General features: G+C 36.1%; 1 protein-coding gene across 3 annotated transcripts in view; it reads right to left on the reverse strand.

Moving 5' to 3' along the window:
* Positions 1 to 22,287, reverse strand: part of LOC139951118 (ephrin type-B receptor 1-B-like) — a 194,401-nt gene extending 172,114 nt beyond the window's left edge. For all 3 annotated transcript variants that reach the window (XM_071949959.1, XM_071949958.1, XM_071949957.1), the window contains exons 1-2: positions 22,143 to 22,287; positions 8,818 to 8,900 (exon numbers count right to left, since the gene is read on the reverse strand). In XM_071949959.1, coding sequence (XP_071806060.1) covers positions 8,818 to 8,900; positions 22,143 to 22,224 — 165 coding nt within the window. In that variant the 5' untranslated portion in view covers positions 22,225 to 22,287. The remainder of the gene's footprint in view (positions 1 to 8,817; positions 8,901 to 22,142) is intronic.
* Between the last annotated feature and the right edge of the window lie 1,057 nt (positions 22,288 to 23,344).

Here is a 23,344-nt window from a genome sequence, read left to right on the forward strand (position 1 = left end):
AAATGCAGCTGCGTGCTGATCTCTTCTTTGGCTGGGACCCCTGAAGAAAGCAAAAACGCCTCTAGGGAAACAAAAATCTTGTTTTTTCTTCTCTATTTTAGGGGGAGAAGAATACCGAATACAGATAGTTCATTGAGTTGCGCTCATCAACGGTGAAAATTATGCAGGAGAGGATGGGGTCCTTTTTGAACATTTATGAATGGGTCTGATTTGTAACGGACTGTAAATCTGTTTTGCAATTGCAAAGTCTGCACCTGCTGATAAGGAAAGTCAAACAATGCCTGATCATTTTGTTTTGCATGCTATAAGGCAATTCAATCTTGTTCCTCTAAATTATTTCAGGAAAAGTAAAATGACACTGAAAGTCGCATTTATGGCGAATAACTAGCCCTGTACTTGTGGCAAACGTATGTTTATTCGATTTTACTGGTAATCTAAAGAACAAGCTCTACCTGGCAAAGGATATATAATGGTAATCTCAACAACATCTTAAAAAATATTCATGGTAAAATCACATGAACCAAGACGATTTTTGTTTTAGAAATAAAAGTTAACAGAATGTTTTGGCAAGAACTTAACAAGCTTATGTTTGTACAAATTTGACAACAGATTTCAAGATTTCACTTTTGCTCAAAAGAGCAAAACTGCATGTGCATGTAGGCCTACCAGATTATGAACATGTGTACCTAGACCAGCTCAGCGTCTTGTAACAAGACAAGTGAGAATCACTCCACATTCCAAAAAGAACCGAGACTTGCGGTTGAGAGTAAAAAACACGGCACCTGCTGAGTTGCACCTTGGCTAATTACGCCCGGTCCCAACGCAAATCAGTCGGTTCAAATTGCCCAATCAGAACCCCTGTCGTCGAGCAGGTGCATTTGTTTGAAATATGATTTGGCACGCTGTCGGTATCCAGGGGTGTCACGCCAGTGCTCAGAACTGGTTCATGCTAATAATCTGTGTGGTAGTAAATCTTAGTAACTCATGATTTTTGGCTGATTCATGCAGACAGAATGATATTACAAATTAGGTGTACAGCGGCCACAAAATTACAGTTACAAATGACCACAAAATAGGCCACAAACTTCATAAATTCTCAATATCAAGAGATATTCTTTCTGACTTTGATTATTGACCAAAGATCCTTTCAATCAGTAGTATTTACTGTTTGTACAAACTCATCATAAATATTTAAGAAAATAGGACCGATGAAGAAAAAGGTTCATATTGAAACCAAACTTCAAGGGAAGACAGCACCTACAGAGAGTTTTCAAAACACAACAGGCTATCCATTGGAATTTCACGCCATCAAATTTCACATTTTAAAATTCAGAGAGTGTTTTGGTATCCTTTGGAGGACATCTAAACCACAATTCACAAAAGGACAAATTTCAAAAAGAAGGTATTAACAATCAAAATATCAAGGATATTTTGGGGGTAATCTCCCCTGCCATCCATCAAAGCACTTTCATAAATCACACTTAATAGAAAATGTGAGATTTATCCCTTCCTGGTGAAGAAAACTGAGCTAATTGTGGCCTCCGAATGTCAACATAGCAGCTATAACTGCACAATCATCCCCTTAATTAACACAAGGATTGGCTTAGTTACGCCAGAACAGCTTGAAATACTCTGGAGCCAGCCGACAGACAAAGAAATCCAAATACCATTTTAGATGTTCACATCATAAAATATCTCAAGCTTATTGTTAGATTTAACACTTAGGACTATTAAGGGCCCTCTTGCATCCTTGGCCTACACAAAAGGAAAACACAGTAGCTCAACTGGAAGCTGGTTAGCCTTTGGTTGGAATACGCTATATGGGATACAATGAGAACAACAACCACCCAGGCTAGATTTCATAGATCATGAATACAGGTTGAAACTGTTTCACTAGTCCCATATTGGTTTGATCACAAGTTTGATCAGTTTTATTTCTTGGTTTTGAATTAGATCCTGAGGCATTGTAAGCAGTCGTCCTTCTTAAATGTACTTGAAAAAAATAATTACTTTTCTCCCCTGATTTACCCCACCATTAGGATAACTTACGCTTGACTTATTGAACTTGACTTGTGAACTCTTCTCTTGGGCAAAGTCTGACATTCCACTCTTGCCAGCCAGTTTCCGACAAAAAATATTGTTTCAAGATATCTTGGGATTAAAAAAGGGGGGGGAAGGGTCCCATGACACCAGGGTCAAGGATACCCTGTTATGATGGCTTTGGCCAAAGTTTAGTATGCTACAAATCATTCATGTTACTCTTAAAAACTGCTGACTTTTAATAATGTTAACATCTCCTGAAGTGGTTTTTTGGTATTTGATGGTACGCTGGATAGTTATTTTTTTAAGTATGGGGTGAGAGGTTAAAGAATATATCCTCAGGGAAGTGTTTTTATTTGGGAGGAATTTGGGAGGTGAGGGTTCGAGTCAAGGCTTGTGATACAGATAATCCATTTCTGGGACCAAAAGGAATTCATCAAACTGATGGATCTGGCAAGGATGAATCTGCCTTTGATTGATGATGGATCAACAATGGACATTCCTAATTGGACAAAATGGCTACATCAAAGTTATTTATTTCACCTGATGTCAACAAGATAAATCTAGAATACAAAAGGATACAGACAAGGTTGCAAATCCTCCAGAGCTCTGTCTCGTCTTGAACAAAAGTGTTTTGATTTCAATTGTTTGCAACTAGACAATCATTAAAAAAATACTATTGTTTAGTACTTGGGTATTATAAAAATCACGTATGACCTTTTCCCTTGTTGATTTATTCACTGTCATTGGACAGATTTTTATGACTTCCGAGAAAAGTAAAAAATAAAAAATAAAACACCCATTCAAAAAGAGTTTCTGAAAGCATGACTATTAATTTTAAATTCCACCCAAATTTGCCACTGGCAAAACCATGCTGGGAAGGTTGTTGTATTTTTCTCAACACTACCACCAACCCACAAAATTATTTTAATATAACATTTTCAATATTACTTGAGGCTGTGCAAAAGGTACCAATTAGATTATCTGATGTGGTTAAAAAACAGATGCAAAATTAAGTGAACAATGAGGAGTTCCAAGATTCCAACTGGTATCCAACAGAGAGATAATTTATCAGATTCTGTTATATATTGTAATCTTGAAAGAATTTCATTCAGAAGTGGGTTTCCCAATCCTGAACAGGTATTCTCCACTGGCGAGTGATGACTCAATGACAAATTTGGCCCCAAGTTGACAGCTTTGATAAATGTGCAAAAGAAACACACCTGTTTTAAAACAAAACAGCTCAATATTTTAAGTGTAAAATTGTGCGACTGTTTTTCTTGGGGTTGTAGGAGGTGATTGCTGATGGTGATTTGAGTGGTTATTTGTTGGACAGGAAGTGTTGGTTTACATGGAGCAAGGGGTCAGCCATTGCTCCTTCAACACTCCCCTACTATACTAAACATTGAGGGCAATGTTCTTCCCCCAAGAACCATTTCTGGGATCTAAGGGGTTCACTACACGGAACTGAAGCCTAGTTCTACATTCTACTGATCTAGGTCTAAATGGCTTCAAAAAATAAGGACAGAACTCTTTGTGATAAGACTAAGAGAAAATCCAAGTTCACTTGAAATTGTGATTTCCAAGCCTTTGACTAATGGTCATAAACTTGGAGGATGGGGATATTATTTCAATTTCCATCCCTCCACTGAAGGTTTTATGGCTCATGAAATAATTGGTAATGGTAACCCAAATGTGTTGAAAGACTAGTCCAACTAAAGCCCTGTCCAAACTAATGGCTTTGGCTAGCTGTGGCTTTCACTATGGCTTTGCTTGGTCACCATATCTACAACATACATTAGCTAGTTATTGAACAACACTGAGCAGGCACAATCAAAGATTCTCCAATTCAAAGGCTATTCACATGATGGTAAACTTGTGAATTGTCAGCATCAGGGCAGCACTCAGTGGTACCATCGTCCATGCTTCAACCAGACTACCATCAAGTGTACTTGAACATTTCATTCCACAGGGTGTTAAGGAATAGTGACATTGCCCACCTGTCTTTAAGTGGCTTCATGGCAAGGGCAGGCTCCCCTCCCTTGCCTGGCCAAGAAATATCAGGCTTATCTGAACAAAACCCAGACACCTCTTTCGTCAATCCTTGGGTTTTTTATCGCCCCAGGGGTTTTATCTTTTTTTCAGTTTATGGCATTGTTTTGGGGTTCCATATTTATTATGTTTTATGCTCTCCTTGAGAAAAAGTTTGCTATGGTTTCTTCTTCACATTCACACCTGCATCATTGTTTTTCTTTCCTTTTCTTTTTTTCTGAGAAGGGGATTGTTAGGATGATGAAGGGGATTGTTAACATGATGTACATGGGTCTTCGCTTTTTTGATTTGTGGTATTGTTCAGTTCTGACACAGTTGCCTTGAAAATAGATTTATTGGTTTGTACTAAACCATTACGAGGCTTTCTTTCTGTGGTTCACTCTGAGTCTGAACACGTATTGGGTTACAATTACTGCTGGATGGGTTTTTTATGATGGTTTTTCCTGAACCGTACTACCACCATGTAGCTCTATGGTTTCCTGATTGATGATATGGTTCAGAAGCGGTGCTGGAAAGCTGGAAGAGGGCTATGACCAGTATGGCTATCCATGCGTGATTGGGTTTATCAGGAGGTTCAATAATTTCAAATTGAAAGGGAATTAATCATGCTTGGGGTCACCAGAAAACAAATCTGGAGGAAAAACCAAAAAGATAAATATTCCTGAGGCATTTTTACTGTGATTTAGGCCTTTTGGGAATTTGACCAAGTTGGTGAGACTGGGAGGTTGGGTCAACTCAAAGACACAGCATTGGAACTGGAAGTTTGTAATAGTTTCACAGGTTGTGGTTGATCCAGTTTGTCTGTTCAGCTAAATTATCCTGGTCTGTTCACAAAAGTTCAGTTTCGGTCATTTCATTGAAATATTTGTTCAATCAGATTTCTTTGGAACAGCATTTTAGGAAATAAAAAGCACTTTAACGTTTTCCCGCTGACAGTATCAATAACCTCCAAATTTGAAGATGATTATAGCCTAAATCCTACATTCTAATCAATTTTTCATAACTCGGCTAAAATATCTGCTATAATAAATTCAGGCCCTACAATAACGTTACCCTACAATCAACTCCATCCTCTGCAAATACAATCCTGTAACTTTACCCGGGACCATTAGCTATGTCTCAGTCTATATCACATGAGGCACTGTTATGATAAATATATTGATGAAAGCTCAGGTTACCATATTGAGCCTAAATAAGATCAACATCTTTCTGTTCAATGGGTGAAGTCATAAAGATAGGCAGTACTTCAACCAGTTAGCATCGACAAACAATGTTCACGAGCTTAAAGGTCCGATATAGTAGAGTTACATAGCATAACCATGGAGGAAGAAAATACAAAACTTGTGTCATTTCTCATAAAGCTTGGATTCAAAGCAGAATAGCAATTATTTGTTTCATCTGTTTCTCATTTCAACCAAACATGTGAAAAACTGTAACCCATCTTTTAAAGCCATTATACACTTTCGGTACAGAAAAAAAAAAAAAAAAGTTCACAGATTTACAAATAATTTCAAGGGTTTACATAAGGTAATGGTGAAAGACTGCTCTAGGAATTTTATTCCATGAAATGCTTTACTTTTTTAGAAAACATTAAAACAATATCAATTCTCGATAGCGAGAATTACGGATTTATTTTAAACACATGTCATGACACGGCGAAACACGCAAAAACAAGAGTGGGTTTTTCCGTTATTTTCTCCCGACTCCGATGACCGATTGAGCCTAAATTTTCACAGGTTTGTTATTTTGGATATAAATTGTGATACATTAAGTGTGGGACTTGGACAATACTGTTAACCGAAAGTGTATAATGGCTTTAAGATCCTTTTCCACAAAATAAACTTCAACATTTTCCTGACAAGTTGTAATTTAATACTTTGCGTTTATATGGTTTGATTGGTTTGATTGGTAAAGTATGCACGTTTAAATAGAAGGACTGCCCCTTTAAATGTAAGTCTGTCCACGACAGACCTCAGGAATGTCAGCCCCAAACCTTACCAACTGCTCACTGTGGATAATGAGTTAATTTACATGTATTATGTTTATGACTAGTCTATGGTCTAGACATTGCAAATCATTCAGTTCTTTACATCAGTTCTCCTGATCTCACAAAGCTATTTAGGCATAAATATTGGCTGCGGTCCATTACCCCACTTCAAGGGTGGGAAACTGCTGGAGCAGAGACTAAACAATGACTCCATTTTGGATCGTATGGCACTTTTGCCTTTTGTACCATCAATAAAAGCACAATGTAGTCAAAATGATACAGTATACTGACTGACAAATAAAACAGCATTCAAATTTTCTAGCTGCAGTCCGAAATTCATTTCTTTCACTTTTTGCGGCTTTCTTTGAACATGGAGACGTGTAACTTTCACTAACAACAGCTGCTTGAAATGACAAATGTCATTTATTTTCATCTCAAACCATAAACAAATTAATCAAACATGCTTTGCTTTCCCCAACCTAATTAGTTGACCATGAGACCAAGTCTTTTCTTGGGCAGAGACAAAATTAAATCCTTCAAAAAGCAAGCCTTTGTGCTCACCTACATGTGATCTCATTAAAAAATACTTTTGAACTGAGTATATAGTGCTAACACACATCGGTGTATGGGTAAAAACCAAAATTAATATTCTTTATCCCTGATGCAAATTTAACATCTCTCATACTTTTGAATTAGTTACTGACAATACATCCAATCATAAAACAAGTTCTTACTTCTTATCTTTATCACAGGCATTCAACAAAAAAGTGTGGCAGAATAACAAGGAAATGGGATGAACTGTTATTGTAACCAACTAATTGAAAAAGCTGTACTTCAAAATAATCACAGTTTTTCATAACTGAAAGCTTCTGTGCTGAAACATTCACACATTATATTTTAGAATCTTGCATCCAGTCCTTTTTCTGAAAACTCAAAGACACTATAATGGGATGCATTTTTGTCCCTGAGTACCACTGAGAAACTTGGAAATTAAAGCATGATCTGCTTTGACCTACCACTCATGACCTTCCATCAAGACCTGACACTCTCTGATCAAAGCGAGCCAATACTGGCTTTAAATAACCGCAACAGAAAATGAAAAATTTGCATGCAAACAAACGTCGCAATATGTCCAAGCATTCAAGATCACTTTACATATCTGCCGTGCCCCCCGGGAAAAAGCCACTCTAACGGAACAAAAATTATTACCGTAAAACTGTGCCTTTAGACACGTGCACAGGGACAGTTATGGACAGAAACCTGGGGGCCAAGTTATGGGGAGAGAAAAACAACTGATGACATTTCGGTGAAATCAACCGAATCAAATTTGTCTTTCAACTTGTTTATACATGTACATCGATAAGGAATGTTCATTTTATCAACTCCATCTTGAACTCTGATCTTAAGTTTGTCAGGAATAAACGTTAGCCGTCAGATCATACATATCAACAATTAATGTCCTCATGCATACTGAATGCAAAAGACATTCGCAATTTAGACTGGACAAAATGAATAATTATTTTGTGAAGTTTCATATCTGAAAAAGCGAAATAGTAAATTATTTCTGAAAAAGCCAAAAAATCAGTTACTATTTCTAAATAATCAAGGTAAATGATCATTCATGATTTATAAGCTATACTTTGAAAAGTGAGGTGAACCTGGCTTAAAAAGAACCTGATTATGAACAGTACAGTGATAGTACAAATACACGCTTTGTTTTGTTTCCTTCAATTCACTAGATGGCTCATTTCTCCCAAATGCAGTAAACATAGACCTCAGGCCCACATATGTACTGACAATACCAGCTTTTCATTGACCATGGCCATTACTGTGCACGCACATTCACAGTAGCCAGTCCGTGATGTAAGTGCCCTTTTTCTGTGACGGCACAGGAAAAAGAATATGCTTGGAGCACACTCCAAGTATTTATTGCCTTACAACAGCTCAGGAAGAGCAGCAAGTATAGACAGCATGGCCCCAGATGTAAGCTCAAGGTGCAAAACACCAGGTTAAAGGTACTGTCTTGCCCACAGGCACCTGTTTAATAAGACCAGTCTGTAAAGGTCAAGCTGGTTTTCATGCTGAAAGAACTTGGAACCTGTTTAAAGTGGACACGGTCAACATGCAAATATTAACCCTAACGGTAGCCAGAGTGTTAAATTGGCACAAGTGACCTAAAGTATTCGCAAACTGTGCTTACATTACTGTTAACAGCATATATTATTCATCAGAGGTTTCTATTTGTTCCATGGAGGGATCTAATTGTGTTTGCTTTTTTTTCAATTGCTGTCTATAAGCCAAGGTGAATTTCAGTCTCTAGCTACTGTGCACATACTTGGGAACCATCTGCTTACTTTACAGCAAAGGCCAGCATTCACACAATGCAAACTTGACTTTGAGGTGAACTGTCCACACATGCTGTGGACACACTGACTGCATTTATTGTACTGAGCACAACAACCCAGACTTCACAAATATAAAATACAATGTTATGACTGGCGCATCCTTTTGTATTACATCTAGAGGAAGTAGGTTTGTTACAAAACAAATACAATGTATTATTTCTTAGCTGAATGTATTACTTTTACTGCTTGCTGTGAGCAGGGAGGGAGTTAAACACAGAATAGTACAAAGTGTCAATTTTCATTTCCTGTGGAGGAAATATTTTTTGGGGGGGTTTGATGCTGTTTTGGGGGATTTGTTTTCCTTTGAGAAAAAGAAAGAAAGATAAAACTTACCCCGCCAAATGTATCATCACCTGGGAGAACTGGATAGGTAGTCCAGCCTAGATCGGCAAACCTTGTACTATCATAAAGAGTAACTGCAAAGAAAATAAAAGAAAATTACCAATTAATTTTAATACAAATACATTTGATGTCATTTTCAATGGAAGAAATGATTTTATAACTGATTGAAAATATTGAAATAACAAGTTTGAATTGATGCTTTTTCCACCTTGACAACATAACTATCATTTAAATTGAAGTTCGTTATTTTTAGGAATTGTCAAAACAATAACAACACAAATGTCTTCTTTTTTTTAAGAGATATGGAATTTTTTCTTCAGCAGAAGAAAGGGATGTACAGGCAGTACACAGGCTAGTAAGCTTTTGAGGGGCACTTTTGTTAGGGGGCACTGAGGCAATGACAAAAGGGAACGAGAAAAATTGAAAAAGAATAAATCTAAAAGTGTGAATTTTTATTTTATTCGGATCTTTTAGGAATTGTCAATATTGCAATTAAGTAATAAGTATGTAATAATAACTCACACTCGAAACACAGACAAAGAAATGTCAATGATTTACAAAAAATACATATAGCCACAATTAGCAGCTTCCCTAGCTGAACAAACCAGTTGGTTGTTTTTGCACAGCTGGATGACAATTTAGCGTTCACCTCAACTGTTGAACCCAGACCCTGTTTATAATGTAAACACTATAAAGCTAATGATACTCCAGGGCATGAAGAGCATTACATATGCATGCTTTCATTGATTGCGGTAAAGACGCAAAGTTAATGCCCATGGCGTTGCTTGTTTGCGGACAAAATGAAATACAATTTCAGTAGATGGAAAACTGTATTATGTTTTGCCTAGGGTGCTGACAATATTTTGAGGAGAATTAAAGTGTGAATTTTGAAAGGAAAATGTTTAAGTATAGTCTGTGTAGACTATTTGTTATTGTTGTTTCTTAAAATAACGACACTGTAATTTTTTATTCTAGAAACCTTCACAATCTGCAAAAATACTGCAAGAAAACTTGCTCCTAATGTGAGTGTGATTTTAAAACATTTAATATCAAGGTTTTTATTGATAGTTTGAAGAAACCAAAAGGATTTTTCATTTAGTGGGTTGTCATGGTCACATGCATGCAGTGATTTTCTTCAACATTTATCAGTAAGTTAGGAGTTTGCTGCAAAAATTGAGGGTGGTTTTTTTTTCAGACAAATATCACAAGAAAATATCATCAGAGATCTTTAATAGTTGATTAGCTGATGCTAGATCTGAAATGTTGATTTGAACATTTGAATATTTTGATGTGCCCAGGTCACACATTCCATTAGTCTATCCACCTGCTAGCCCCATCCCCAATCTGTCTCTAGAATCACAGACAATTTACCGGCAGGTGTTAAGACTTCCTTATGAATAATTCCGCTGAAAAAGGCACTTCTGTCGACCAATCCCATCATCCGTAATATAACATCTTGCAACGATGTTTTTGCCAGCGATGAGGATTTTCGTGATCAGATCTGACAAGAATGACCTGCGGAGTCGCGGGGTGAAAATGCATCGCAGCGGAATGTACTGAATCTCTCGCAAACAGGCGAGAGGGGATACTCTAAAGCCAAGTAATAAATATGGTGAATTTCATTCACGTCCAATTAACGTGAAAAAGTCTTGCATTAAAAAGCAATATAGCAATCCCTCAAGGCAGGTGGTTCTGTTTTTTCTTCACAGAGTGAGATACGTGTGGCATATTTCTTGACTTTTTGTTTCGTTTTGACAGGAACATCTGAAGATGTCATTTAATCTACAAAATCAGGAGAAATTTTCTGAGTGAACTGTACATGTGAATTAGGACATGTAATGCATGGTAAAAATCCTCTAGGGAAATTTGTCAGGCAAACGTTTCAAGAAAAGTTTTCTTGCTTGTTGATTCAGAGCCTCTGTAAGGGTGAAATTATCTTTACTTAAACTGTTGAGTACCTTGCAATGCAAACAACATATGTTTAAAAAAGATCATTCAATACACTGTTTAGGCTTATTTGAAATCAAGTATATTTTTCTGCCAATTATCTCAGTGTGAACTCAGTGTGAAAATAAAGTAAATACACTTGCAAAGGAACAACTGAAGGACAACAAAATCCAGTATGACAGAATGACAAATTAATCCACTCTGTGTTTTTTAGAAAAAAAACAGAAAAAATGTTTTGATGTGTATTCTCATTTAATTATGAACTGGTCTTCTGTGATAACTGGCAGCATGGTTTCTTAATAAATAATGTCAACACTAGGGACACTACATGCCATGCAGTCTAGGAACATGACAAGATGTCAGCCATGATCATAATGGCAAATTCAGGCAAATTAACTGAGAACATGACAATAGACAACCACAGCCTAAACTCCAAACCCTAAGCAGCTCAACTGAGAATAATGCAGGGAAGGTGGTCCACTACAAATTAGGTTGATGTACATACTGTATGTACAATCCAAACTCTCTTTATAAACATCAAAAGACATCCATGAAGTACCTGTGTTAACTACACAGGTGTATAAACTACAAGAAGGGGTTGATCTAAAGCTTCTCTCCCATTCTATAAAGGAGTCCAATCTACCCTAAGCCCATCTATTGTTGAAGCTTGTTGTCCACATACCAAAGAGGGTGTAATCCCTGATCACAAAGCAACCCTCTAGTCTCCTACCATGAGCATTAATTGTTCGGTTGAGAAATCAATAATTCATGGCATATTGGAGGTAGTGAAAAGTATACAGTAGCCACATACATGTAACAGCTACAACATTAGAGCCAACACTGATGGACTAAGGTTGGTTTTTGTGTTACTAGTGAAAGAGGGGCACCATTGTGTGGCATGTTTTTCTTTTAATCCCTACTAATTCACGCATAATTGATGATTGTGACCAGAGTATAGTAACCTACTAATTAAGCCTGCTTGACTAATTTTCATATATCTGTCTTATCTATGTACAATAAGACTGCAGCCAGCTGGTCACTTTGTGAAGGTTTTAAATTTTCAAAAATTACCATATTAGTTGGAAGACATTCACTACATTAAAGATGAAATAAAAACTTCAAATGTGCAGCATACAACTTTGATAAGTAAAGAAATGATCAAATGTAAACTGTTCTTTTAAATTTAATTTTAAAAATGTATCGGTTTCTTTGATTTTTTTTTTTATTTAGGGGGCCTAGTATATTATCACACCAGCAATTACCTAAATTGTGAAGATATATTATACTTTCAAAATGATTTCATTACAGTCAAGATTGGCAGCTGCAGCCAGCTACAGCTTTCAATACATGATGAATCAGCCGACCAGCCTTAGCCGTAGCTGACCAATTCATTCGTAGCCTTTAAAAAAAGAAGATGTTTCATAAATTTGCCCGAGGATATTTATACAAAAACACACTATAAAGTCCTACATTAGCTGGTTCAGTCAAGCCACTGCCATTACAATGAACGCAAGCAAGGACAAGAGGAATGTAACAAAATTCATCATTGACAATTTAATAAATGTCTCTCCAAACATTTATCCATTTACAAATCGCATATCGTGGAAATAAAGGCAACAGGAACGGTGCCATAAACCGTTCTGATTGTGTTCATAATCAAATTCTGTTAGCTGCGCTGGGCTTCCATTTTGATTTCAACAGTTAGTTTATGATGACAATGTGATCTAATCTAATGAAGAGGGGGAAGAGCGTTCCCGGGGGAGAGTCTATGGTGCATTCAGTGTGGATTCCCCTGTTTATGGCCATGTTTCTGGTATTGATGTCACCCGGGCGTTGAACCATTGGGTTGTATAAAGCTAGGTCCACCTTCTTGGTGCATTGTCAGCCCATTCAGGGCGACGAATGACAAATCTATACCACAGCTAAGGTTACATGATGAATTATTATCCTTGATTATTCCATCATTTTAATAAACAAATATGTTAAACATTATTAGCCGTGGAAACCAAGGTGTTAGCCAATACTCGAGCAAGTCAATTACATGAGACAGGGCGTCAAAATTAAAAACAGAGTGTCAAAAAGATTCTCTGACGACCCTCTATAACACTTGGGTGAAAATTAAGGAGCAAGTGTTGAATACATGCATCTATCGGAAATTTCATCATCATGTTACAAATCTGGATATATTTTTTGAGGTAAAGATAGAGAAAATATTTCTCTTGAATTACTCAAATAAAATATAAACAAATATAGTTTCAATGTATCTGTATTCTTACTTTGAAAATAGGTTTTTAATGATAGCGTCATAAGTGCTAGACTTAATAGGCCTACATGCTGATTGATGGTGATGGCTGTAATATTGTGCATCACAGTCTGTCCAATAGGGCAAAATCAACATATTTTTAGATTGCAATATAAAATGCCCTCAACAAAATGGCCAATTACTACCCATTGTTGCTTGCATGCTGAATACATTGTTATTGACCTTTATGTGGTTGGTACGTGTGTCTAGTGTCTTTCTACTACCAATGGTGATCATTAAGATTTATGGGGGGGGGAAGGGGAAAGTAGGCCTCAAGTGTGGCACTCATGCAATACTGCACTGCATAATACAAAAGTGTTGTTCATTGAGTTGTCGTCAGTGGTAACCAAGATATGGATTTACAGTTTAAAATAAAAAAGTTAAGCACGTGTAGATGATGTTGACTTTATGTTCTTGCTTTCACTGTCAAAAGAAGACTAACTCAATGTTGTTCTGAGGTATGCTTTTTATTCTAGTATGCAGTAACACGTTAGTTTGAAAATAAACATAGTTGTCATTAAAATTTAAAAAAAGGAGAACTATATGAAATGCATTAAAGGTTCCACATGTGCATTCATACATAATGTATGCCTATACATATTAAGAGACGTTGGAAAATCTATACTGAGATGCAAACCGAAACGACTACGAATATCATCAAGCAAACAATTTGTTTTTGAACAGCAATGGTGCGAGAACTGTGATCATGTGAATTTGTAAACGACTGGTGATCCATATATGAGTCTGAACAATTTTGTCTCCCTTTTTTAATAAATCATAATTAAGGCTACATATCATGCTTAGCTACAAGAAGATTTTCCATCCACGTAGGGTGTATTTTCTACACTTTTGCTGTAAAAAATGTCCACATAAATAAGTAATTGTGGTGCCGAGGTACAACACTGCACGCTGGTAAACTGTACATCTTCATTACACAGTGTGGGTTACACCATGGCACTCCTGTATTCTGTGTCTATTGTGACCTGTAACTGCACTGTGAGCATTGTACATATTAATTAGGCAGCATTAATCCACATGAATAAACCTATGCCACCATCTCTAAACGTTTCCAGTATGCAATGTAATCATGAATTAGAATTGAAAGAAACAAAAGGAACCAGACTAATTCCTCCTAGCCTACGTTTGGTTACATTCAATTCAATTTATATTTATTTCATCACAGTTTAGAAGTAAAAAGTGGAATCTGTTTTCCTCTTTTATTTACTGATTACAAAAAAAAACATTACAAATGAATACGATGGGAGTAAATGGCTTATCATGACAAGGCACTGTAAATCTGAAGTACCCCTAACAAATTCTTATTTTTTCCCAAAAATCTCCTCAAACCTAGCTTGGTTAATTTCTCAGATTAAAATTTTACTTTGAATTACACTTAACCTTTGTTGTAAAGCAAATCACGTTTGTTATTTTAACAATTATTACCCCATTTTTCAAGTACCATTATTTGTAACAAGTTTTGTGCACACCATGTATAAAAATCTTTATTTTGTATTGTGGTAAACAATGAAATTCCAGCATACATGATTTTTCCCCGACGCCAGCCTCCTCCAAAGTCAACAAACAGATGTGACTTATTTCAATAAAAAAAGTAAAACATACAATTTCATGTCAATTGATGCAATTAAGCATCTTAAAATATGCAAGGATATCTAAAGAGAGGAGCCAGGCATAATCATAAAGTGCTGAGCACACAACATCAGATATTCTCACCTTACCTCCCCCAAGTGCTATCTAAAGCATCAAACTGTTTCACAGTCTTGCAGTAAAAAAATAGACTCCCTGATGGAGGAATTCCAGTATTTATGGTATTGAAAGTGACAGTGAACTGGTTCCATTATCATAATAAAAGCTTGAATGAGCCAGGTTTGAGGGTGGATAATGGGGTAGTTTGTTTACAGTAAAAATGTAACTAGCTTCAGGAATGAATGTAGATGTGCGAACATCGTCGGTACTTTCAAATTTACTGTGATCTCAGCGTGGGTTTTCATGCAAGGCTGTGGGGAGTCATCAAGCGAAGTGGAAGTTTCAGGGGAACTTTGTTTACAATAAAGCTACCTGTTTGTGCTTTCAGTACGATAACACTCCTAAAACGCATACATCTCGTTTCAGGTGCGATTGTTTGCGATGATTATTGTGACTGTTTTTACAGGACATTTCATTGTTGATATTACAGCAGATATAGTAGCTATAAGGCTGAGAGAAAATGTTAACCATGGGGGTCTGGTTAGCACTTTTCAACATTTTTTAACTACCATTGGTTTGTAAAATCAGCTCTACTGATTGGTAGAATATATCGGGCCTGGATTTTATCTCTGAAGGGTATGGCCACATGAATTATAAAAAGGGAGTCTGTTGGAATATTGTAAAAGAAACCACTAGGCCAAGACCAGGGGAAACAAATGATGTCATCTTCTGTGTAATTTCACAGAGCTGATTCTAAACAAAAAGTACATTTATAAGCACATGTCATCATACTATGCTTATCAGTAAGGTTACAAACCAAATTGTTCATAAGTGGTAACCAGCTTATTTTTGCCTAACAGAAATGTTTTAAGCAGTATGTTTTGCTTTGAAATGCTCTATGAAATTTTCTTACTTTAAATCCTTATGGGAAGTAAATGTTTGCACGTAAATAATCAAATTAGTTTATTCACTTCACTAGACATCTTGTAGCTCCTGCTGTGCACTCTGCCCTATTGTGAACTCTTTTCAACAGTGCGGAACAGAATTGAATTCCATGTTATTTTTCCACTGGACTTAAATTCTCAATTCATTAGAATGGTTTCAAATGACAATGACACAATATCAGTTTGCAATTTGAAGCAATAGAGAAAAGAAATACAGTAAACTGGGTATAATCAATCTACCATTCAAACTGGATAGCTGTATTGTTTTGCCGCTCAATTAACCAAGTCAGTGGGAAAAGCAACCCTTACTGAATGTACTTTTAAAGCAGCATTATCAAAATATATGTTCATTTCTACCAAATGTTGAAACCATAACATAGACACTGCATTTTCTTGTTTTTAATTCAACATTCAGTTAAAAAGAAAGCATGCCTACAACAGTACCATTGTAAGATAAATGATGTATCTCATTCAATTAAGAATCAGATTCTTATTTTACATTATACCTCAACTTTCTATCCTTGTACATTGTAGGTATACAAAACACAGACCCAAAAAATAAATTGCTCAGGTCTGTTTGTAACAAAAAACACAATGTAACAATGTAGTATACTTATTTGAAATTAGCTTGTGGATAAATAATTCATTAGTTAATTTGTTTTCCAATTCCTTGGGTTGAGTCAGTCAGCTGAATTCTAATTATCAAATGCCCTCATTAATGATCTTAAATTTATAGTCAGGAGCGCGCCACAACTCAGCCAGAAAATTACGTAACTGGATGCATTCTTGTCGAATAGGATTGCATGGTTCAGGGTTAATAATTCATGCAGTGAGTGAATGAAGATCGTCTTCAAGGTTACATGTACGTGTTTACTTGGATTACTTCAACAAGGTACAATTGGCACTTGCTCAACATCAAGCATGACTGAAGGATTAGAAGTCATTCTAATGACAGTTCATTTTCTTTTCAAAATGTATAACTAGATGTCCTATATATACTTTTAATTTCAAAGCTTATCGATATATTAGTAGATCATAATTCTCCTAGTCATGTTTATAAGCATTCAGATTAAAAAAGGGGAAAATTTGAACTAAGCAAATTGCAAAGCTCTTTATGTTTAAAATGTGAAATTAATGTTGATGACTTCAAGTGACTTGTTTAAATTCTGACATAATGCACAATAAAAACCACTGTGTTTTTAAGTATTTCTTTTTATTTTGGACAGTATTTTCGTACTCTCAAGATGTTTGCAAAATGTGATTATGACCTAGTGTACATGGTTCTATAGTGTACACTGTATAGGCCTAGCTACTTGTTTTCATCTGGGATTTTTTTTTCCAGAAACTTCTAACGCTGTTTTTGTTTAGCTTTAATTTCAACTAAATTATAAAGACTGCAGGGCATTACTATTAGTAAAACCCCTTAGTACTCCAACAATGTTTGTTTAGCTCAAACTTAAACCCCCATAGCAATACACACATCAGGAATTTAAAATGCTAATGCAGCACGCAATGCATTTAAATAATGCATCCTAGTCCAGCACAACAAGTTCTCATTCTAATTAAAAAGCAGAGGTAACAAAATCTGCAACACATAATCTCACAGATATATTAAATAAATTGGCAGTAACACTAATGTCTGAGTCACTGTTGAGGAGTTAATATCCGTTGATATTACGCACCCTTGTGTACATGTAGCAGTACGAGGGGTAATTGTGTAGAATAATGCATGAGATTAATGCATTAGTACAGAGTGTCTTCTTTTGAACCAGTCAGGGACTGTAGACTGGAGTATCATACTGAACAGGAAGGGTGAAAGACGACGGTGGACTGGAAAATCACGCTGAACCGTGTGGATTTAAAGAGTCCCTCCGGAAGGTTGTTCAGTGCAGAAACAGGTTACCATTTACCAACCACGATGTCACTTTAAACACAAAATTTGTGACTGGTTCCCAGCTTATTTTTACTGCTTTGTTTTTTTTTAACACATTTTAAATCAGGGCAGTAAACTTTTTTACAGCACAACAATACTTTACATGGATGAAACATGTAGCCACATGAAAAAGTCAGTGGGCGAAAACAAAATCAGAAATCAATCCTTCAAATGGTGCCTAATTTGTCCACATTATTAATATTAGGCTACGTTATGTCATTGAATTGGGAAATCAGTTGGCATAATGAATTTGTAAGTGGTGCATGTATTCCATGGCAGTAATTTTACTCACCAAAACTCATCAATTTTCTCGATCACAGTTTTTAAAACCACTTTACATATTCAAGAATTGCCATTCCATCATTCAGTATAATTCTACGAGAAATTACTATTGGGTTTTCAGCTTAGTGCTTAGCTTACATGTATAGCCTCCACATTATACAGCCTAACAATGCTGACTTAGTGCATGGTGTTTGTGTGCACTTAATAACATGTAACAACAATAAATCAACTGGTTGTGATAAAAGGCAACTTAATGAACAACACAGTCATCAAGATTAGATAACAAACATTTAGGTTTTGCTGTAAGGTAAACATAGCAGTTACTTGTGATAAAAAGCTCACTTATGTTTTGTTGTCGTGTTGTTTATGAAGTTGCAATAATTATAATAAAACACAGTTCTTATTCTTTTTATACACCCAAGGGCGCCTCAAAGTGAGTAATCATTCTTTAAATTAAGTAACAATCAAGAAAACATGTCAAATTTGAGCCATGTTCTCTGTTGCCATTGCATTGGCTTGGTGATGCACTTAATTGACTTTTTTAAAATCATCTCATAGAAGTTTTCTACTCTCAGGTAAATAACACATTTTCCCTCAGATTCAGAAGAAACAAAATCCCAGACCTGTTCTTGAAGGCACTTCAATATTTAAGTGCAAATTAAAATTACCTTGACAGTTTTTGTTACAATACAGTACATATGCAATAAAATACCTAATCGAAATTATTTTGCTGTTTTTCTAGCCAAGTGAGCATATATCATTAAGTTTTATGACCACCCATCTGAGTTCTACATGAACAGTGATCTCCAACAGGGATTAAAAAACGATCAAAGTGTGGGTAGCATTTTTGTTCATATGGATTATTTTGTTTATTACAAATCATTTGTTTTATCTATCATCTATCGTTCTTTGGTTCCCTTGTTGAATACTTGATAAAACACAAGACTCATCTCTTGTGGAAACCAAGATAACACCAACAGGTTCTTTAAGAGAATTTGTGGACCATGAATGAAGGATCAACTAGAATAAAAGATCATTGTTAATTAAAATGTTGTAAACCAGTAACCATCCAAATTCACTGTGTGTGTGATGGATGGATGTATCCCTAACATTTGTTGCAATTTACAATTTGAAAGAGAACTATTATAAATGGCGACCCAATATTTACCTTCATCCACTGGGGCAGAAAATGTACCTGGGTACAGTGGATGGCAAGCTACAATAAGAGACTTGCAATGCCAGACAGTATATTTTGTTACGGCTTACATTGTATATTGTACGTAATTGTAATGGTAGTGTAGTCATGTGGAAAACAATCATACCGGAGTACAATGAATGATCACATTATTATTATTATGCCAAAATTAGTCTTTTGATAATGCACGATGAGCCATTAAATACGACTTTATAAAGATTGTTGAGGGGAAATTTTTTCCACTTAATGCAATTTGAAAAAGTGGGGTTTATGAACGGAAATGGTTATTTGGTGTGGGAAATGTGTTTATGTACAGAAATGGTTGTTTTGTGTGGGAAATAAATCAGTGTGTATTAACTTGTGCGTGTAGTTTTTACCAATGTTACATTTGAACTTCATCAACCAGTGTTGTTAGTGAGTTTCAAGCACTTTAAGGAACTATAAATATCTACTTGTTGTCACTGGATTCTTAAAATGTAGAGGAATTTTTAACTTTTTTTGAGAATTATGCAGTTGTTTCAAAGAGCGAAGATGACATTTCACTCCACTTGCCCACAGGTTGCATCATCATTGTGAAATTTATTTTTTATAAAAACAAAGCAGTGAATTCTGGGCACTGCTTTGTCCCTTTAAAATTTACTGACCGAGGTTTATTCTCTATCTTGGGGAGTTTGGAGGAAATCAGAACCCAGGGGCTGCAGGCGTCGTTTTATTGCAACAGTAGGAATCCGTAAATGGCCGCCACGCATTTCTCTGCTTTTAATCAATACGCAACTCAGCGACTATGCAGGGAAGCAATGCCCGTTATTGCCTCGTCTTAGCCAAAATGTTATGCAGGAAGTAAGGTTTTCTTCTTAAAGCACAAGTTTTGTTCACCAAAAAGCGATACATCTCCTTTTTTACTGAACTAAAAAGGCTTTTACTATGGCCCGGATACTTGCAATAGAACCTTTTTGTTGTACAACAGGAAACAAATCAATTTGCGTGGATAACTAAGGCCTTGGGTTATACTGATAATCATGATATTGATACTCGCAAATTGAATGGTTATTAATATTGGAAACACCTGATGCTTTAAAATAATCTACACACAAAGATATTGGCTGTAAATACTTTGCCTATTCAAGAACATGCATGAGTTTACCATATCTTTATGTTTTAATATTTAACTTAAAAATAGAGATGATACAGTATTTCCATGCAGAAATTGTTTTGGTTATTAGAAGGAAAAAAAAGTCATCTGTAAAGACTAGCTCTATATTCCACACAAATTCTGAAGAATATCTCACTGTTGTATTAATATTTTGTGTGTTTGTATCAAAAGCCATGCTCTTTAAGTACAACAAGCCAATATCATCGGCACTCGAACCGGTTTGAGCGTGCCATGCTTGCCATACCATGCTCACGGTTATTTACATCGATTCGTAACGGCAGCGAGAAACAAAATGAGGAAGGTTGGTAGTGTGGATGGCAATACGGAATTGCGCAGGGGCAAGGCAAGTTAAAGGCTGGTGTAATAGAGACAGCATCTTTTTGAACTAATAACAATCACCGGTTTTGGTTACACACTAAGTGCATAATGCTGACTAGTTATTGCGCGATAAATTATGTTTATGGAAAACGACTAAGGTTGGTATAAATATATTGCAAGTTCGTACTTTTAGTGCATCAATGGTATTATGAATCCACTCTACCAATCATGGGCTAATTAATTTATGCCAATTTATTCCACATGGGTGAAGAGCATTCAGTACAATTTTTTCACAAAAGATTTTGACTTATAAGTAGATTGAAACATTTTCGTTTGAGGACAGGTTCCCCTTTCAAGATTAAAACTGTTTTGGGTATCTTGGATTATTATTCTGTCGTTCAATGACCTTACTTGTCAAATAAAATATTAGTTTCACCAATGTAGAGCATTGAATATTCAACTGAATTATTATAAGTTCAATAAGACTAAGAGTCAGTCAGTCCAAGTTATAGACTGCTTGTCTGAATGACAGATATTCCAGTTACTCTTTCAAGTCGCAGTCTAAAACTCTACCATTCACTAACACCGCCAGCCCGTAGGGCATACAGTTTACACAAAAAATTCTCCTGAATTATTTAGCAACGGGCTAGCGGTCACAGTCACGCCGCACAACGGCGCCGACCGACCGGTTGGATTTCCAAAGAGTTTTCGTGATGAATTTTGGGTGAAAAGGTACCCCTGCAAAATTGGGCCAAAATAAATGTCCGTGGTGTCTCCGGATGACAGGTAGAAGTCTGCAGGCAATACTGCGCTTTAAGAAAATCCAGGATTTATGGGACGGGATTCTTTAGTTGACTCCGGCAAACGGGGAGGAAATGCACCGCGGCGAGCAATCCATGCATCGCCAGGCGCAAGCGACGTGAACGGCCGGGGCTGGCGCCGCAAGATTTACGCTGGATCTTTGTTTTATTTATCAAGATAAAACGAGGAAACACTGTGTATAATTGCCTCTCAGACCATACAGGATGTGAGTGAATAAATATTGGATCATATTCTATTGGTAATAATTGTCTTGATGGAATTGATAACAAGAGATGATTTCATAAATTGGAGGGGGCATCCGCTGATGAATATGACTGACTGGCTTCCGCGCAAAGCTAGCGAATCTCCACACGACTACGCGAACACGGCTATGACATTTTAATAAACAAGAGTAAATAACTTCACAGTTGGCTGTTGTTTGTCAGTAAAAATGTCCGGTACATGACTGAGCCAATCTTAGTATCCAGCCCTGGATAGAGCAAATAAGTTCGGCGTGAAATATTCCCACCCATCGAGCTTCAAAATTGGCAAAGTCGAAGAACTTTTAGAAAACGCGAGCTGTGTATACCGTATTGCCTGTTGCCAACGCACGTAAACCGACGCACACACAGGCAGACGACAGCTAAATCATTCGAAATTTCTCCTCAAAATACTTGTAAGGACCACCGAATAGCTGATAATTTTTGGTAAAGAAACTCAATAAGAATCCGTCTTACCTTGTCTGGTTAGAGTTGGGTAAATATATATCCAAAAAGAAGTGAAAAACAGCCATAAACTTATTCCATTTCGAACCGCCATGACTCCATTCGTGTATCCGTACACGGACTGTACTTCAACTTTAGTGAGCAGACAACATGCAAAACGTGTTTGCCAGTGCCCGTTGTATGAATGATTTGGACTGTAGACTGTACCATTCTAGCCGTGGGGGTGCCTCCATCTCATTTGTTGCTCAACCTGATTGATTGGCCGACGTGACAGGTGGATATTGCGGCGCTTAGAAACAGCGCACTCAGCGTCTGAAATGAGACAGTCCCTTAAATCGCACTGTGTGTTCTCGTCATAAAATAGATCTCCAAAACTCTGCAAAATTTAGTCGATAAATATTTAAATAAAGCAGGCAACATATTTGATAAAGAAGTCCGTTAAAATACATCAAAAAGTAAAGAACACGAATTGAAGGTATTTATTTTTTAAGTTTTCGATCAACATTCGAAACTAAAAATCCTAAAAACATAAAAAGTAAAAATGTTTGAAGTCAGAGGTTTTGTTTGATTTGATTTGAAATGTTTTTTTTTAAATAAAAAAAATCACTCTCACGGCCACTACATGATTTGTAGGCCTACAAATTTCGACAAAATATTAGAAGCCTTTTATTTTGTTACTTTTGTTTTAGTAAAAAGGAGTGATGTTATGTAGGTAAGGGAACAAAAAATGAATAATATTGTTATGCAGTAAAAAAAAAAAAAGGGAACAAAAAGTGAATAATATAAATATTATTCACTTTTTGTTCCCTTTACTACATAACATCACTCACTTTTATTAAAAAAAAAAATTTAAAAAATGCTTCTAATATTAATAAAGGGGACATGTTTTTTTTTCCGGAAAAAAAAATTAGAAGCATAATATTATAAAGTAAAGGGGATTTTTTTTGGTTTTTTTTAATAACTATTTAATTTATATACATACACAAACGTATTTATATATTCGTTTTTATTTTTTTTGCACTAGCTTTCATAACACGATGGTTTTTTTTTAAGGATCTTATATCGAATGGAATCATTGATCTCGTGCAGTTTCATGAGAAGAATTTATCTTTTTGTAAACTCGAAGACCATAAGAAGTCAGCACAACCACAGTGGACACTATTGGTAATTACTCAAAATAATTACCATAAAACAATTCTTGATTACGAGTAATG

The sequence above is a fragment of the Asterias amurensis genome, chromosome 18, assembly GCF_032118995.1.
Source record: "Asterias amurensis chromosome 18, ASM3211899v1".
Lineage (NCBI taxonomy): Eukaryota > Metazoa > Echinodermata > Asteroidea > Forcipulatida > Asteriidae > Asterias > Asterias amurensis.